Source organism: Phalacrocorax aristotelis, chromosome 6 (assembly GCF_949628215.1).
Source record: "Phalacrocorax aristotelis chromosome 6, bGulAri2.1, whole genome shotgun sequence".
Classification (NCBI taxonomy): Eukaryota; Metazoa; Chordata; class Aves; order Suliformes; family Phalacrocoracidae; genus Phalacrocorax; species Phalacrocorax aristotelis.
Genome location: NC_134281.1, coordinates 38,728,355 through 38,748,812, shown reverse-complemented (window position 1 = coordinate 38,748,812; position 20,458 = coordinate 38,728,355). Strand labels below are relative to the sequence as shown.

Sequence of the window (20,458 nt, the reverse complement as noted above, 5' to 3'; positions counted from 1 at the left end):
ATCAACACAGCCATTGCATTTTAATTCTTTTTAATAAAAAGATGTTTGCATGAAATATACCAAACTCCACACACAACCCCCTTGAGAATGATAGTACTAGCAAAGCACTATACACATTGCCTTGTTGAACACTCCTTTTACCCACCATTTTTCAACACTTTAACCACTGAAAACAGCTCTGTTCTATTTAAAAAAAAAAAAGTTCAAATAACTGAATCTCCTTGCAAAGGACCCATCTGACAAACAATGTGGGAGTAATCCATTCTTTAATAGACATTAATACACCATTATTAAGACTTGGCTTTCTGTTTTTCAGGCTTTTAGTGGTTTGGGGGATAGCTTGGTACTCAACAACTTCAAAACATAATTTCTACTCTATAGCATCTCCAAAACTGCATCAGCTTCAGCAGTCACGATGATGGGATGTGACCTTTTCCTACACCTTTCAATGCAGATATGTAGACTTCGCAGCCTATCTCCCTAGAAACCCATTGTCTCCATTTTTCAAAAATGAAGACAAACTTTTTCCATGACCAATGAAAACTAACAATGAAATCAAGAGCAGGACAAATTATTTTATCAGCAGAAAGCAAAGATGGGCGTTTCCCCACTCACACTGTACACAGCGTTATGCCAGTTATGGCAAGGCATACAAACAGCTCTGTCCCCACCCACATATTCATTACTAGCACTCATTTGTCTGGACAAAAAATGTGTGCTTTCAGCTTCCTATTATCTCTTCTCCTGCAGAAAACTGGGAAACCCCAAAGTCAGAAACAAATTCAGGGAAGATGCCCATTATCCTTCTGTTGAGGTCTTTGGAGTATCTTCTGAGAAGACATTTTGTTCATAGGAACTAGGTAGTCTTTAGTTGCTTGAAAGACTGTGGTTTCTTAATCATTTAATCTTAGCAATTGGAAAAATTAATTTTAAAAAACCCAGTTCATTCACTGTCTTTAAAAAAAATTAATAATAATCTTAAACTACTTCAAGGACATGTCCATAGTGTAATGCTCAGTGCTGCGCTGATGACTCCAAAAGGTCAGGCAAGTTATTCAGGTATCTTGCAGTAACGGCAGGTTGAATGTAAATCCAAGTGTGCTTCATTGCAAAGTATGCTTAATAAGCATCAGTGCAGCTACCACTGCCTTATGGTCTACCATACAATGAAGCCATACCCATAATGTTTAGGGAACTGATCTTTTTTTATATTGTTTCGAACAATATTATCTCACCAAAGCATTATAAAATGCACTGAACATATGTGGCATAGTAGTGTTGCGTTGTATTCATTTGGTTGTGGTTTTAGGATGCTGCTGTGGAATGTACAATTAGAATCGCACATATATATACACACACCTGGAATTGCAGAAGCTGTCACAGCAACTCCACAGATGTAACAGCAAGGCACAGAACAAAACCAGTTTTTACTAACTGTATCACACAGTAACAGTGAAAACAAGAGAAGTCCTCCTGGCGTACCATCACCAGTTCTACCACTCCTCATGCACATAAGGGAAAGGCACAGTAATGGACTGCTCAAAAATAACATTAAATTGCAATATTTTAGGATCCAGCTCTGCAGCCCACAGTGCAATAGGTAGTCTCACTCACTTCAGAGACACTCTTCATGCATGTAAAAACTACTGACTCAAGTAAGGGTTTGAGGACTGAGTCACTCCAGCAGCCAGTCACATCACTGACAGTACTTTACTGCTGTCACTGTTCAAGCACTACCTATTTTCTGCCAGGGGTTTACTCTCTTGGCCAGCCGCAGTACAAAGGTAATGGTGCACACCCAGGCCATACTTTTGAGAGAACTAAATAAATCCCTTGGTAAGGTAACTACGAGAGCAGGAAAACCAGCTGCAAACTGAGGAACAGCGTGTGCCAGGGTTCCAGTCCTGTGCTCTATGGAAATGAGACAGACAGCATCACATGGCAGTGGCACCCCAGAACATAACACCACCTCAAATCATAGAGTCATAGAATCACAGAATCATTAAAGTTGGAAAAGACCTCTAGGATCAACAAGTCCAACCGTCAACCCAACACCACCAGGTCTCCTAAACCATGCCCTGAAGCGCCACATCTACATGCTTTTTGAACACCCCCAGGGATGGTGACTCCACCACCTATCTGAGCAGCCTGTGCCAATGCGTGACCATTTTTTCAGTAAAGAAATTTTCCCTAATATCCAATCTAAACCTCCCCTGACACAGTTTGAAGCCATTTCCTCTCATCCTATCACTTGTTACTTGGGAGAAGAAACCAACACCCACCTCACTACAATCTCCTTTCAGGTAGTTGTAGAGAGCGATAAGGTCTCCCCTCAGCCTCCTTTTCTCCAGGCTAAACAAGCCCAGTTCCCTCAACTCTCCTCATAAGGCTTGTTTTCCAGACCCTTCACCAGCTTTGTTGTCCTTCTCTGGACATGCTCCAGCATGTGGTCCTACTTATATCAGCACATGGTAAGACAGCAGGTACTAGCCAATACGAGGCATACAGAATTGGCATTCAGATTAAAAGAATTTAAGAGCACACAGTCAAATATTCCCCAGTAATTATACATCCTCAAGGGTGGAAAGGATTGATTTCTGGATTTAAAAGAATTGCAGAATCAAATTCACAAGTTCTGTTAACAAAATTTTTTTATCCCCTGTCACTGCAAAACCAAAAGAGATAAATAGAATGAGTTAAGTTATTTACCTGTTATGAATAGGTCCTCTGAACTTTGGGTCAAATTTCCTTGGTTCACCTGCATTTAAAATAAAACAGTATAAAAATACGTCCTTATTAAAGTAAAATCTATAGAGAGGGGGTTGTTAACAGCCGTCTTTGAAGAACACCTTCCATATATTCATATCCAATAAGTTCTGTTAAAATCATTTCATGCTGGCACAATATCAGTAATTCACCAATACAACTGCCTAGTTTTTGTAGACAAGATCAAAGGTTTTTGCTTCTAGCTTAAAAACTTTGAGGGCCTCACATTTACCACATGATAAATTACCTTTAATGTACATCCTATCACTACACCTACACACAGTGTTCATAGTAGAAAGTTGCTGATATTTGAGAGATAAGGATTATGTCTCACAGTCACATGCTAAGTATGTTTGGCAGCAAGTGAATGAACCTTCCTCTCTGGAGCTACAGGCTAAACCCTTCTGATATTTCTTTAAGAGTTTGGAGTAATGTCTGCACTTAATGTTATACTTACAGCCTTGCAGTTATGCTTACTTCCCACTGCTTTGGTTACAGGACTTTACAGACATAGTGTTGCAGGTTTGCCCTTTTTCCATTGGGCTTATCAGATGACAAAGCATGGCTGGAGACTGCAGAAATTCAGGGCTGACCTTGCTCCACACTACCCTGCACAGTTAGTGTAACTGCACTAGCCTCTCCAAAGCCAGAGATGAGGCGCAGCACCACAAAGCAGGCAGAAGAGCATGTGTTTCAAATATCTTCTCTAATTCTCAAGTGGATGAACCCACCATATATCCCAGTGTAGGAAGCAGAGCCGGTTTTAAAGTTGGTTATGCATACATCCCTGAACATGGTGTTGCTTTATATGAGTCAGAACAACTAGAAGGTCAAGTCAGGTCCCCCCTAGAAACAGGCAGTAACATCTGGCCAGCGTTTACAGATGGAAGGAGTCCAATATGATACATTTTTTTTCACGTGGCTATCTAGGTTAGCATAGTTCCAATGGGTTCACTCTACACATACACAAACTATATTAAGAAACTGCCAAATACTAACCCTCCAATCTGTTCTTCAAATGTGGAGTTGAATAAGATGAATCACAGTATGATTTCACTTGGGAAAGAGTAACCAAAATTTCTGACAGAATTTAAATTTTCAAGTTTCAAGCTACTGTATAAAGAGAAAGAAGCAGTCCTTCATTCAACAGACCAGGATTTTGATTTTTCCTTTTGAAGCAGCTATTCAGCTTTATGCGATGTTTTTTTAAGTTCAGTAATTATGGAGATTTACTGAACCAAACTTTGTGCAATGAAAAATTACTTCTTCATTCAAATGTCAATGCTAAATTACAAATTACTGTTTCAGAGTGCTTTCTCACTGCCTTCTTAAGGATCTCCTCTTCTGAATATACCTGGTATTAAAGGGTGTTACCAGCCTAAGCTTTCTCCCGCCCACAGAAAAAAATACTTATTTTCTTCAATTAGAGAAGAATTCAGCAACTTCTCAAAAGCAGAATTTACTTATTAACTAAATACCAGACTGTGTTCTTGGTTTATATCAGAAAAACCTTATCAAAATACATACCAACCAGTACAATAAACACAGCAGATAATAAAATTCTATTTGCCCTTCATCTGAGGTGTTCAGGTCCACCTTACCAACCTCCTAAAACAAATATATTTTAACACAGAAGAGACTGGGAAAGCTAAAACTTTGGAGGAGTGATGTGTGGCAGCAATGCTGGGGAGCGGAAGATCTAAGTTATGCTTTTAGACAGGTACTGTGGGAACCCACCATGGTCCAGAAAGCAAGTGTACCATACACAACACCTAATGCTCAGCCAAAACCTGTATTTTGAAGAACCTTTTTGTACAGCAATTTCTACAAAATAAGTATTTCTACAAAATCATTTACCTCCAGAACTATTCAGTCTGTAACATTACTCCCTATTGACAAGTTCTGGCCATAAGGCATACTGAAGTGAGCCTTTGTTCATTACTCATACAGCACCCAAGTTCAGCATGTAAGAACAGTCACACCAGATCACAAGAAAGATCCACTGAACCCATACCCTGTATCTAACAAGGGGACACAGTGAAAACCTGAGGAGAAATGCAAAATCAAGGCAAACATAGTGGTATTTCCCTAAAATTGAGATTACAGAGATTTGCAACTGCACTTTTCTGAACAAAAGGTAGTGACTTTGTATTTAATAGTTGTGGGTGAATTTCTTTCTCATTCATTTCATAAATCTCTATTTAACTTGCATACGCTTTAACAATCTGCAATGCCCTACATCATGGAGTACTATAGGTTAATGTAACATTGAAGTACTACCTCCCTTTGTCTGTTTTAACCTTGCCATCAGTCAGCTCATACCTGTATGGAAGCATGGCATGCTACTAATAATTTACTAGTTATTATATTCTTCTTTATTTGTCTATCTTCAAGAGTCCTAGTCTGTTCAATTGTTTCTCCTACATACTGGTCATGCTTATATTCCTTTTCTGTACCTTTTTCAGTGCTACTGTGTATCCCTGGAAAAGGAAGGGCCAGACCTGCACAGGATATTCATCACAAATTGGCTGTGATTTATACAATCATATAATGACTTTTTCTATTTGATCTCAGTCCATTCCTAGTAATTCTTTCTTACAGTCTACTTGCTTTGGGGAGCAAACACTTCTGCTGAATCATCCATTAAGACCCTAAGTTCTCTCCTGAATGTTGGTAGTTAGCTCAGCCCCACTACTGGATGAACCTCTTCTCCAAAGCTATTAAATATTTTCCTTAACAATTTGAACAATGAAATAGAATGAACACTTTGAAACTGTGCAGGTGACAAGTGTCAAAATACTTCCGGAGACAGAATCAAAGGGATTTTGATAAACAATTTAACAATACAAAGCAATTTTCATAAACTGACGAAAGTTATAAAGACAAACTCCATTCACAAATCCATACAGAATAATTGTTTTCAACAACATTGATGAGAAGAACCCTAAAAGATTACGGCAGACTACAAGCAGAGAATGAGTCGGTAAAGCAATGTTTTTGCTAAAAGAAGCACAACTCATTCAAGAAGTGTGAGCATGACTGGTGAAGTCACTGTATCTTGTGCCTGGGACATGTAAGGCCTCAGGTGAAAAACTACTTCTAGATCCTGGCACTAGAATTTCAGAACATACAAACTGGAGAGAGTAGAAGGAGTGATTAAAAAGAAGACAGTAAGAGGTTTACGAAAAGCAGTAAACAAACGCAAACTTCAATGACTGTGATTAAGGGAAGGAGCACAAAACAAATACTGTATAGAAACAACAGTGATCAGTTGTTCTCGGCTTCCTCTATCAGAGAGAGATGATCATTTACAGCAAAGATGGTTCAGATTAGGCATTAGGAAACCTTTCAGAACATATGGGCAGTTATACAATGAAACAGGTTTTCCAAGCATACTTCTGAATTTTCCTTACCCTAAGCTTTTAAGAATGGATTAGACAAATACCTGTTGGGAAAAGAATAGGAAAATGTACCATGTCTTGGCACAGAGACAGCCAAATGGATCTCCTGAAGTCCATCTAGCCCCACATTGCTGTAAATAGCTGGCTGTACCCAGGTAAGACCTAGCATGCCCCAAATGTGATTTAACGTGCTTGTTTGTGTTCATCTTTTCTCACACATTATTCATTGTTTACTTTCCAGATAGAAAGGAGTGATTTCTGATCTCCTTGATATGGCAACAAGCCAGATTTTCAAAAACATAATAGACTTTCAGCAGGGAAGCCACACACTTATATTTTGCTTATAGATTTTTCTCCAGTCAGTCTGTGTTGTACTGAGAAAGCCTGTTGACATGGGCAATCTCCTGAGCTTCCAGAATGTCTCCATTAAGCAGAATGGTTTTATAATGTAACCAGTGGGGAAGATATATTGTGTTTCCACAAGTGTTCTCCTTTCCATAATAATATCATTATTAACAGAGTGTCCATCATTGTAAATAGCTCAGGCTTTGCCATTTATGTCATACCTATGTGCTTCTGAAATGGAACAAAGAAAAAGCGCGTCAAAAGATACATGTATTTATGGAGCACGTTCAGGGGTAGTAGGTAAACTCCACAGTATCGCTACAATGAAAACTAATATCCACTAATTAACAGGCAAGAAAACAAAACCAGACAAAGCACTCCAGAAAACGAGCTCTGATTCAAATGGAGACTTTAATCTCCGTCAGACAAGCAGAGGGATGCTGTGAGATAGTCATAGTTATTAACTGCAGTAAAATTATTGCAGTACTGCAAACTTCTTCCAAGAACTGTTCCTAACTGCCAGCAGTAGGTATGCTTATCATGGCACGGTGCAGTGCAACACTGCTCAAACTGTTTTCCTCTATCACTTAGCTCTTGATATAAATCCATTACAGAATATGGCAGTTTACATAGGAAAAGGCAACTTTATTCTATGTTAAAAATACACTAAAATTCACTGACAGAAGTAGTCTGTAGCATCACTGGGATATTCCTTACCAAAACATATGACATGGCAACAGTGATCATAATTTCATGGAACAACATAAAACAGAAAAAATGCAGTTCGTTTCATTCCCATTTTTCCAAATAAGATATCAAATTCCCTACTTAATTACTGCCATTCTTTAAAAATTGAGAAGATACTTTGAGGGTGAGGTGGGAATTATTTATTTTACTAGTATTCACGTAGCTCCTGGTAAAAGCAAACTACTTCCTTAGCTCTAAAAGCCCAAACACATTTAGAAAGCAAATTCCAAGCTATAGGAGTTTGGTAGGCATAAGAAAGAAGTGGAGGTGTGGGATAACGACTGTCATTTTTTCACTAAGGTTAAAAACTGAGATGATATTCACTCTTTGCAGATGAGACAGATCTAGTTCACAGGATGCTTTATAATGGGAAACTTTTGTATGTTTAATTATAATATTATTACAAGAAATATTTCACAAGGTATTTCATTTATCAATTCTGACTCCAAACAGCATATCAATTTAATTGTTGCACTTTATTACTGTAATAATTTTAAAAAACAAACCTAGATTACTTATCTAAAATAAAAAATATATATATAGTTTCCCTTTGATCTACAATTTAAATAAACATGCAAACGTCATGCTGGAAAAAATTTAGGATATTGCCGATAATTTAAGAAGTTATATAAAACCATTTGGGACTTGATCCAAGCCTATTAAAGTCAACTGAAATAACCCACTTGAAATAAATGAGCTTTAGATCAGGTGCTTATGAATTGTCATAAGAAAGCAGGTAAATTACCGTGTTTCCCATAGTAGTTTTCTTCATCTTTATCCATATTACTGTACCTGGATCGCTTTAGCAAGTTGCATGAGATATCAGCTGTGGGCTCCTGTGTTGCTAGCACGCTTTCCCCAGCAAGCAGAGATATATAAAAATACTATTTAAATGGATTTTAAAATACAGCTGAGTGTCACGGACTTCTCCAGTCAGAATGGAAATTCACAAAGTAGGCAGGCCTTTCTGTGAATAGAAAGATATCACTCAGTGCCTTGCCCACCTAGTCCAAGCCAGTCTGATAGTACGAATGAAGCGGAATGACTCTTATCAGCTTGTATGAACCTACAAAGTATAAGCAGAAAGGGAAATGTCTGCACCTGAATACCATTTGTAAAATAATCTTATAGAAGTCAATACAACTTAAAAATTACCTATGATTTCCTAACTGAGGATAAGGTATCACACTCTCAGTAATTATTGTGCTTTCGTAGCCTGTGCTACTGTGAGAGAAGATAGTCTTTACATGTCACAGCCGGTCAATATTTCTTCCTCTATACATGTGACAAGCTGCCCCAGAGTACAAGTCATGCAAGTAGGAAAAACAATATTTACTCTGACATGTTTAAGTCTAAAATGTAAGCTATCTGCTGTATATAAAATTTTCATTCTTGCCAAGTGGAACATTTATCTGTAGAAGTAGTCGTAATTTGCTAAACTATTTTCATAATAAAAAAATGTACATTTTGTAATTCTGCATAGCACAAAAGTGCAAAACAGAAGAGTTAGTGCTAGAAAGTCTTAGTGGTGTTAGTTGAGATACTGTAATACCTATATGGTGAATGGAAGTACAAGACATTGTAGTTAGTATGTGAATTTGAAAGCCTGAAGCCATTTAAAAAGGAAAAAAAGCTAGCAACCTCCCCTTTTAGCCACAAAGGAACAGAATCCCAGCATGGTGATCCTGACCAGTATGAAATTTCCATTCTCTGTGGGATATGATTAAAACACCGATTGCAGAATTCTGTAATGAGAAACACATACACTTGTATATGCATTCCTACAATAGCTTTACAGGTAGGGCTGAACTACATGCAGGAACAACAAAAATGATGTTTTTAAGTCAACCCTGTCACTGTGTAGTACACAATGACAAAGAATGATCTCATTCACAAACGATGCCTGTGATATGAAGTCACGGCCCATTTTGTTATTCCAGAGCTTAACAGCAATGTTCTAATGTTTACCAAATGAGATATTTAATATAACCAGTGCCAGTAAACGAAGATGAAAGTAATATGATGAGGATATAGACCAATCTTTTGTAAAATATTACCCATGGACTGAACTCTCATACTTAACTACCTCCCAACACTTCCTGATATCCCTAGGCAAATACAAAAAAAAAAAAAAAAAAAAAAAAAAAAAAAAAAAAAAAAAAAAAAAAAAAAGAAAGAAAAGCCGAGAAGCCAAGTGATTACAATTCTACTGTGCTCCTACTCAAGTTTGCACCTCTGTCAAAGGCTGCTTCAATAAATCTCTTTATAGTACAGTAACAGAAGGGCCTGAACAGACAGTGCTAAACACAGATGTACACTAACTAACATGGCATTTGGCCAACAATGCTGTTTCTACTTTAATAAGTCTTAGTTTCTTCAGGTTTCTTCCTTGGTGTTTGGTCAACAATTACATGGGCCTGTGCCTAGAATAGGTGTGGCTTTTTAAGAGAATAGTATTGTTATTAGAAAGGCGTTTGAGCTGTATGTGTATGTGCTGCTTCCCTCTACTGGAGTAAATAGGTATGTTCAAGTAATTAAAAAGTATTCCTATAATATGCCTCAGCAATAGTAATGCCTCCTTTAGGGCAAGTGTACACAATCTGCTAATTCAATGCTCAAAGATACAAGTTCACAAACCAACAAATTAGGTTGGTAATAAATACTCAGGATGTATTAGGACTGAATGAGATTCATCCCAGTTGATGTTTCTCAAAAAAATCCAAAAAGATTTTGATGCTTCTGCCTTTCTGTTCTGGGTAGGAGTAGGAAAAAACAAAATAACGCAAGTTCTTGGCACAATTCACCTAACCATTTCAGAAGCATAAACTTCCTGAACATATATGAAAGCCTAATCTTTGCAAGGTTTACAGTCTAATTTTGCAAAGAATCCAAATAAATGTTTGAGATGTACTACTGTTTAGTAGCAGTCAATTTAATTTTACTTAAAGATTATTTTTTTTAGGCAATCTTATGGTACATTCTAAGTCACATGTAATGTTCCTTATACAGAAACAGCCTACTGAACCTAATAATATAAATACATTATTAGTATAGGACACAAATGTGTAGAAGCAGTCTATTAAGTCAAAAGGTTGACATTAGTATAAAAACAGCTCTTCCAATAAGTCTCGTACCTGGTTTACAGGCATTCAGGGTTTTTTTCCCCTCTTTGAAAGACTCAGGTATAACTTGTTTGTTATCAGATCATACACTGGGTACACACATAAATTTCAATTATAATAAAAGCACACTTACGATTCCTGTCTTATGTAATAAATAATTAGTAAATGTAGACTTCTTTGAAATATCTTTTATCATGACAGTATGAGCCCTTCTGTTTGTTGCTCCTTCAGCCAGAAAAGCTAATGAAGGGATGAATACAACTCACCCTGAATTAAATTTTTAAATCCCAAAGACGACAAACTTTTCTGACATTAGGTTGTGGAAGGCTTTTTTTTTATTATTTCCTATTAGCCATTCATGTTGACAGATTTTTTTTCCCCAGAAGAGCAATTAAATCTGTTCATCTTTTAAAAGTTGAGAAGTCAGCAAAAAAGTCTTAGTGAATGGATGCCACACATTGAAATGTGATTTAGCAATATCACTGCATTAAATAATTGTACTACAGTTTTAATGTCTTGATCCTATGTTAAATCACAAGCTAGATTATGTATGTCATGTTTGTTGGAAACCTTGCATGCCAAAAGACATCTCCTTAGTTGTTTCTTCATGTGCCCACACATGAACATAAGAGCTCTGGTACCTTCAGCATTACAAATTAATGAAGTAAATATCCAAAACCTAAGTAAAATGTTTGCCTTCATATTTGAAACATTAATTTAGGGTGAACAAAATGGTACAAGTAGAAGCTATTTGGGACAATAAAATAACTTAAGAAATGGCAACATCAGGTGATTAAGTTCAGGGCTAAGGAGGGACTCTGGGTTCTTACAGTGGAATCCACAGCTTTATGTCACTTAGGCCATCTAACAACAGTAAAATAGAAGTCTATTAAAAAAGGATAGAGGCATCCAGCACGCTGAGGCAGGGGATGATTAACTTGCCAGTGGAAAAACACTGAATAAATAAGTGCATCTTCAGCTCAGTTCTCTACAGGTAATTGGGTAGCTAATTCTGGGCAAAATTCACAGTCCTGCATCCTTCCCTGGAGTTTCTATTAAAAAAAAAAAAAAAAAAAAAACACACAAAAAACAAACCAAGGCATTCTTTCCTTAAAAACACACAGATACCAGAAGAGATGACGGTGCCTGTCTCCCACTAAACAAATAGATTGCTCCAATTCAAGATGCAAGAGATCTAAATTCAGACCCACACTGCAGAACAGTAGGCTGGAAGACATTCCCTTACGCATGAACAGAAAGGTACTCTCTGCAGCTGTAACAGATACTGTCACAAAGAACACAATTATATATATGTTCGGGTAGTCACAGTGGATGAACCAAGAATCCTGTCCCTACTCCAATATTTAATGTGTAACATACAGCCAGACCAGTAAGTTCTTTCTTTCCAATATGAAAGAAACATTTTTTCCTTCCTTTAAATGTTTTAACCAATAATTTCTTATTATGCTCTTACACAGAAGTTAGCTGTTTTCTGCTAGATGTCAAAAGAACTGTTATCAATCATCTTATTAAAAATTCCCAGAATGCAAAGCTTCAAAAAGATCTAACTGGTGGCTTGGATTGCAATGCTAATAGTAATGCAAGAGGAAAATTACTAACACCAGTTAGAAATGAAACACCATTTGCTCTATCATATGACAATTACCCAGATTTCAAAGGAAAACATTTTGCAACAGGTTTTTGGTCAACTCACAAACCAGGAACTGCAACCTAACAAATAGCAACCAGAACACGCAAACTTTTATTAATGTACAGTGCAACAAATTCTCCAATAAGCTACACACCCAAGGGAACAACTTTTTGTGGTGCTATGTACTTGCTACTGCATTAGACTACTGTGAACTCATTCCCTCTCCAGAATTTTCAGAAAGATTGGGGGAAAAAAGCTGTAGTTCAACAGCAGAACAAATGACGCTAGTTGAAATGCTCTGTCTTCTACATTCTCTAACCACTCCCACACAATTCTGCCAATTCATTTCCATGCCCACACATTCCTTTCCTCCTGTAGTTCTCCATCAGCTTTCCACTACATTTCCTGTTTTTCTGGAAAGGCAAAAACCATATGCAATGGGTGTTCTGGAATTACACTGTGATCACTGGCTGGCCACTATGCTCAGGTTGTTTGTCCGCAGACAGCCACCACTCAGAATATTCAAGGGGCTGACTAGGGAGGCAATGGTCATGCAGGGCATGCTCATGAACTAGGCAAAGTGTTGAAACCCAAATGACATTTGAATCCAGTACTGCCTTAAAACTACTCGTACTGGCTCATGAGTTGCACAAAACTGATGGGTGAAGAGGGAAAAGGAGGTGGCAGATGAGACAAACAGGTCACCTCATCACATAAGCGTCCTTTACACAGTTGTAGGGGCACAAATCTTCACATGCAAGACAGAATTTTCTGTTCACATTCAGTCTGAGTTTCAAAAATTACTGCCATTGACTACAGTGGAGCTGAGGGCATTCAGCACTGCTCACAAACCAAGTATTACCTCCAGAGTCTTACTGAAGGACATGATAAAACAAGTGGGGGGAAAACACAATACAGTGAAAGACAAGGGTTTAAGGTTTCAAGAAGACCAAAATACTATGTACTTCTGTGCCAGTTTTATCCATCATACAGACTCCTTTGCTTCCCAAGCAGTCCAGGCCATAAGCACTACGTATGTACATACCATAAAGAGAATTGCCAGGGAATCTTGAGGTCAGTAACAGTCCAGTGGAGAAGGCTGACCTTTTTCTTCCACCATGGTAAAAAAACCAAGCGCTGTATTAGGCTCTAAGAATCAAAACCTTTAACATTAATGCTACTGCATTATCCTAATTAGTCATGTATCTGAAGAAGCATGACGTTCTCCATGTCATAGCCACAAGACAAAGTGAATGACAACACATCATACACCCAGCTGACCATCAGTTTGTCCAAGAATTGCGCAATGTTTTTTTCCTGAGGTGGTGCCTCAGGACCATGTTGTCTATGTTCACTTAAGATTAGACACAACATCAAAATCTGTTGGACCAGTACGATATGATCAAATTTCAAAGGTCCACACCTAACATTCTTCTGATACTAGGGATAACACAGGCTAGCAGGCAGATTTTGAAATATACGTGTTGTCAAACAACTACCCACAGAAAGGTGACTGAAAATGTATACAGTTAACATACTACAACTTAATTGATCACTGAACTGCAATTCTGCCATGTGATCAAGAATACTGCTGGTTAGTGGAGGTTTTACATTTCTCTAAACATCAAACTAACTTTGCCATCAGTTTGGATCACCTACACAGCTTCATTAAGGCTTCCATTTCAATGTGTTTATTCAGTGTTTCCCCAAATTCTTCTTCAGAGATGAAATAACGTCTGTTCTTTTGTCTCCCAGCTTCCATTTCTTATTCTTGTTTTTGGACTATTGCAGCCAGAAGTTCCGTGGAATTTCAAGCAAAGACAGCTACCAAGATGCTTCCAAAATGGAGAAAAGTGTGTGGGAAGAGTACTTCTCTGCAACCTCAACATTATGTGATTCTATGAGACATTTTGTCAAAGTGAGATTGGGCCCAGAAGACTGGGTGAATTCTAGAGAAAACCAAGCTGTTATCATAAAGTTATGTTTGACGTAACTGTTTTGTTAAATATGTCATTTTCCCAACATTTTTACTTATTAATCTAGCTAGGAAGGATGCTTGGTCTTGAAACATATTCTCATGCTTTAGAAAAAAAAGCACCTAAAATACAGTCTTTGATGACGCTTTAACCAAAAAAAGGTGATGTTTTGAAATGAGAATCATATGCTTCCTACCCAGGATAAGAAAATGCCAGAGGTCTATGTTTCTAGACTGCTTTACTCCAGTTGATCTAGGATGACAGACGCTAGCCAATGATTTTTTTCTCCTAGCTGGGTCTCTAGTCTCAAATGCTTTATACCATTACATACCGTTGCAACCTCTTCTAGTTCATCTTATGCTGTAAAATGCTGCATGTAAATACCCTAGCATCTGAGACCTTTTCTATAAATCATTAAAATAATATTAAAATAACACTTTCATAAGCTCAGAAGGAGGGTATTATCTATCAGCATTTACCATTAATAATTAAACCATTGCACTGTTTCTACTGGGAAAGGAAGTACAATTATACACATTTTTCATATACAAAAATGTCAGGTGGAGGAAATAAAAGACGGATTATTCTGGACTTTGTGTACATCATCTATTTGCCACTATTTTATTTGTACAAATGCATTCAGTAACTTTGCCAGCAAGGGGACAGTCAGACCCACAACCTTCTGAATAAACCAGTGTCAAATTCACAAAAGCCGTCTTGAAACTGAAGTAATCAGAGCCTTAACAGCAATGCATAGTTTTGAAGTCTGTCCTCCTCTGTATACCAGGCCTTTTCTAATGGCTGCTGATTTAAGCTAAGAATGGCCAATGGCTGCCTGGTTTTGGTTAGCTGAATTTGTCTAGTGAGCTAACATTCTCTGTGAAAATTAGACATCAAAAATCCTAATGTAACGTGTTGTTAAAATGTCCAACATAAAATGTACAGAGCTATCATGTCTCATGTTGTTCCCTAATTACAAATGTAACTAATGTTTAATTTTTCAGTCGTGATTACTTATCCAGTTCTCAGAAGGCAAAACAGTAAGATAAAGTTCTATCCTTTCTTCTTTTTTTCCCTTTTATTTTTTTTGCCATTTTAAAATGCAGCTTGTGTCTCAAAAACAACATTTCAGACATCCAAATTTTGTAGACAGTTACCTCAGTTTTATCTCCTTTTTTTGGCTCTTCATGTTTTGGAGACTCCGTTCCTGGTGTGTACTAAGCTGTTCCTGACACACTACACATGTACTACTCTTCCATTTCAGCAGCCCTCTGGCAATGTGCCTGTTGAGCATATTCAGCAAGTGCTGAGGTCACATTTACAACTAGGACCCCACTTTTAGGAGGAACTGTATTCCTGCAGGTGAACATCGGAATTTGAAAATAATCTTCTGGTTTTTTGGACGACAACAACAAAAACCCCATCACTATTACTACAAACTAAATGAGCCTGATACTGCAATGAAAGGGAAGGCATAAAATAAGCAAGTTAACCTTCAGCTCTAGGACAAGTTGTTAAGGGGAAATCAGACTATTAATACTCTTCTACAATACATTTTTAGGATTAACAAAATTTATTCCACTAAATATTTAGCACTCTAGTAGACTCTGACCTTTGATAATGACTATAATTTTCTGTGAGATGGAAACCTGGGCCTATGCAATTAATTACTTCAAAATGGAGAAAATTAATAGATTTTCACACGTGCCCTTAAGAACTAAGATCAAATAGAGATTTAAAATTGGCTCTTATTGTCTGTTATTTTTTTATACTAATAAGTATCCACTAGAAAACAACTGTTATAGTCTATACAGTACCTTCAAGTTACAACTTATTAAGCAAAGTCAAAATTTTTTTAGATGTAAATGGAGTTCTGGAAGTAGCATTACAAATTATGTTTTCCCTTCAAGTAGAAGTATGTGAATAACAACTTTGTAGTATCAGTCAGTTCGAAACCAGAGAAATGACATGAGGATATTTCTTGGTGTAATGTACTGACAGAATGATACACACAAAGTTCTGTTTCACTGAATAATGTTAAGAAATTACAATAATTTCTAAAAATTGCAAGCCAGACATCCTGATTCACTAAACAAACTATTGTCTCTCAACCATTGTTTTTCAATAGAATATACAAGTATTCAACTCCACAGTCCCTTATTCTGGGGGAAAAGGGGACACAAATCTATAAAGTACTTTCTTAAAGAGTAGCACAAAGTCTCTGAAAGAATTGTCTCCAGCAATTTCATGCATGGCTTTTGGAACCTCCTGCCTCAGCCCTCCAGTCCATGAGAATCTGGCCTGAAAACTGCACCCAGCTATGACTAGCTGTTTACAAGAGAAAACAGAAAAACATCCAGAAAATCTCCCTGCATAATTTGGGAATTAGTAAAATTTTACTCAGCCTCCTTAACGAGTCTTTGAATGTCATTATTGTATTAATTACCTTTACTGGCAACCTGTTGCAACATGCTTTCTGCAGTTGTCCCCATCCTACCCCTGCATTTCACATCTGAAATAAAACCATTCTTTTTCTTAGAAAGAGACTGAAAAACTGGAAGCAGAGCAAGACATTTTCTGTTCTCATTCAGGTCTATGCCTTAGGCATAGCTTTTTGGACCACGCGTGACTAGGAGCAGTGCATGTGCCACGGCGCTGCAAGCACTCTCTGCCTCGCCCCCAGGCATGGCGGCCTGGCCCCAGCATGGTGCAGCGGAGGGCTGCCCTCCATTTGCTGGCTTTGGAGGGGCAGCACTGCAGAGAGGCCTCAGCCAGGGCAGATCTCCCTTCCCTGGGGAGCCTGGCCTGAGCCACAGCTCCCACTGCATCGCAGCCATGCCTGTGCCGGGCACCCAGCCCAGATCACAAGTTGCCCAGACCATGAGCTGCCTGGACAGTGAGCCACACGCCGGCCACCTGGCTGGCATCGCACTCTCTGGTCACCACCAGCCTGCCCTGAGATCACGGGTTTGTTTTGGCCTGCTCACCCGCCAGATCCGGCCCTCACCCGGACCCGCAGAGCTGTGTTACTGGCCTCATGCCAGCCCTGCCTCCTTGCCGCTCCTGGTCCCCAGGCCGTCCCTGCCAGCCTTGCCTGGGTGCCGTGGGACAGGCGCTGGTGCACGAGGCCCCTGCCCTGCCAGCCGAGCCACGGGCTCGCTGCCCGGCTCCCCGAGGCAAACCATGCCCCGATAGCAGGATGATTACAGAATGAGTGACTAATTTTTCTCAGAGAACAATATATCAGAAATTCAAGCGTATTTACCATTAGTAAAACATTTTCTCCTTAAAGGATACTTTCCACAATGATTTGAACGGTTGTTTTACCCAAAGGCTGCTGAAACAACAATAGATCATGTATGCAAAGCGGTATCTGGTAAATTATACAATATTAGTCTGGCCAATTTAACATATCACAAGTATGTTAATAGCTTAAAGCATTTCCAAAAGCTAGAAAATGTTTTATTTTCCCTTTACAAAGGGCATTTTCTGAACCACACACATGAAGTTTCATGTGAAAGTCTAGCTGCCCAATTTCATGACTAATTTTTGCACTTGGTTACTAGTATCCGGTATGATATTTGAAAAAAAAAAAAAAAAATTGGTTCTGCTTACAATAGATTTGTCCAGAAAATGAGTGACTCATGGGTAAGAATAAAAAGTCTTATCATTTGACACTTCCTAATTCACTGGCTAGTCTCTGTATAGATACACACACCTTCTAGAGATATTCTTAAAAGAAAAAAAATTATATAAAGAAAACTATTCAGATGGAGATTTGGTGACTCATAACTATTGGTGCTTTAACAGAGGTTAAAATTTATGTCTATATAACACTGTACATAAGATGCATTATTATGAATGCCTGCCTTTCTGAAAGCAGTCTATGTACAGCACACTGTCTGGTATAAAGAACAAAGCACTAGCACTCCATGGTTGGCTTTGAACCATTAGATATGCAGTTACAAGTGCAGTTTGTCAGACTATGTTAATTAGATACAGTATTTTAATAGGCAGCCACATTTTCATTTGTTTTGCCTTCATTTCTGAGAATACTGCCATTTACAGTAGGATGTGCTCTGCAGCCTTACCAATGTTAACAACGGCTATCTGTATCTGGAACAGTGAATACATTCACAAAACTATAACACAGGCAGATTTAATTTAAGAATTTATTTGAGCAAGTAAATCCCTTACAGTTGCTTAGAAATGGTCCGAAGTGACCCTTTGTTCCAAGTTTTTTCTGCTTATTAATGAAAAACAGACTTCCACTATATTCTCTATTTTGTCTTCATAAAAAATTCCTTTAGTATCAAAAGCTTGAGTTTAAACAAAGCCAAATGTGTTCTTAGACAAAAGAAGGGGACTATAAGTACTGATGTTTTCTGTCTCTATAGACCCCTAAAGGTACAACATGTTATGCCAAGTTGGTCTGCATCCACTGAGCCCGGTTCTATTCCTAGGTAATAAGACTGAATAATTAAGTAATCCAACATTAGTTGAAGGTTTTCGTTCCTAAAAGGAACTTGTCAGCATTTCCAACATACAAAATCAATTAGATATTGTTACACTGACAGAAAATAATGTCCACACACATCTAATTATTAGCTGCTACAATTAAAAAAAAATATTTGAATGGTGATCTGAAAATTGTTTGAATTATTCTGAAGGTAAGAGGATTGAATCTGAAAAACTTCACATTAGCTAGATATCTGAAAAAACTGATATATGGTGACTCTTCAACATGTACACAGGCTAGCTTGCAATGATATTCTGCAGACATGAATCTCCAATCCTCTATACAGAGCACTGTGCATTATGAGAAAAGTCTTTCTATGAAACAACCTGTTCACACAGAAGCAGATGACAAGTTACTTTCTAAAGCACACAGAGCTGGCTCAGTTATCCCCCTCCATTTCAAGAGCAAAATACATGATATGCCTAATGTATAAGACTCAGTTTATTATAACTGGTTTGCAGATTTCCCAGTTTGTGATGCAATTAGGAACACGTTTTCTATTGCTGTCAGTACATCGGTTTAGAACCAAAACAGATGAAGAATATAATCCTTGATGTAAGTTCACGGACACAATGGCATAAATAACAGTCCTGAATACTCAGTTTAGACTGAAATTAATATAGGAGTAAAACCTAAATATAAGAATCATTAGATGTGGATCAGCCATAAGGTATGTGGAATTAGCAAAGAGGTGATTACAAAAGATTAAAAACCTATAGGAACATTGCTACAATGCATTCTACAGCCTAAACAACATGCTGTTCAAAAGAAAGGCTACTCAACACTAACCCAGCCCAACGTCTGCTTCTGTTACAGGAATGGTAGCACAGGCCTTAGTACCATCTTAAGAAGAGAATGTTCAGGATCCAAAGCTGGGCAGTTTGTCAAATGTAAATGCTGGTTCAGATCCTCACTGTTACCCAAGAGGGAAGAGGTACTCTTACAGGCTTTGTAGCAACTCTAGACTACTACTCACACTTTATATACAAATGACATGAAAAGTGTATTCCAGCACTTGGGGAGATTTAAAAAAAAAAAAATCACAGCCCACCATGGATGTGAATATTTAATGTGAATGTTTAACACATAAATATTTATCAGACTGACAAGTAACTTGTGTAGAAGAAACATCTCAAAGACAAATCAAAACCAGACTAAAGTAGGACGTAAATATGATTTGGGGAGATTCTCGGAATATATATTCATATTAGTAACACTGCTAAAGTTTTTTAAGAGAGCTGCAGAAACATAAGAGAAGATGGAAGCCATAAAAATAAGGATTTCTTTTACTCTGCTGAAAGATCAAAATTCCTTCCCAGACTCAGAAGTGAAACACCTCTCACCTCCTTACAGAAATTCACAGAGAAAAGAGCATTTTACAGTCCCAGGCTCAGCTTCATGCACTGCAGATGTCCTTTAACATTTTAAGAACAACAGTAAGCAATAAAATCATAATGGATATATAAAAACTTGCTGACTGGAACTTCTGGTACTATTTTCTGAACTTAAAATGCTCAATATTAGGCCCAGATGCCTAAAAGCTAGTCTCTAGTCTAATCTTCAAAATGTTCCTATAAGTTGATATATTTGGTAAACATTAATAATTGCACAGATTATAACTGGAAACTAGAGTTCCTGCTCTTATAAAAGACTATAAGGACAAAGTTGTAATACCCTGTAAAACTGTGAAATCCTAGGAATTAGAAGCAAAGTAAATCCTGAAAATTGAGCCTTTAGCATTGCATTTTTGTTGCTGAAGCAACTGTAATGCTTTTTTTCTATTAGAGGTATCTGGTGCTGAAAACTATAGTCAAGAAATATAATAATAATAAACAATAAATAAGTTATTGTTGTTGTTGTTGTTGTCATACGTCCCAGTAAAAACTGTATTTAAAGTGGCACATACTAACACCCAGGTTACACTTTTCTCT

General features: G+C 37.7%; 1 protein-coding gene across 1 annotated transcript in view; it reads right to left on the bottom strand.

The window, feature by feature from the left end:
- Positions 1-20,458, bottom strand: part of SLC44A5 (solute carrier family 44 member 5) — a 114,140-nt gene that overhangs the window by 57,390 nt on the left and 36,292 nt on the right. The window contains exon 2 of the mRNA XM_075097239.1: positions 2,710-2,758. Coding sequence (XP_074953340.1) covers positions 2,710-2,758 — 49 coding nt within the window. The remainder of the gene's footprint in view (positions 1-2,709; positions 2,759-20,458) is intronic.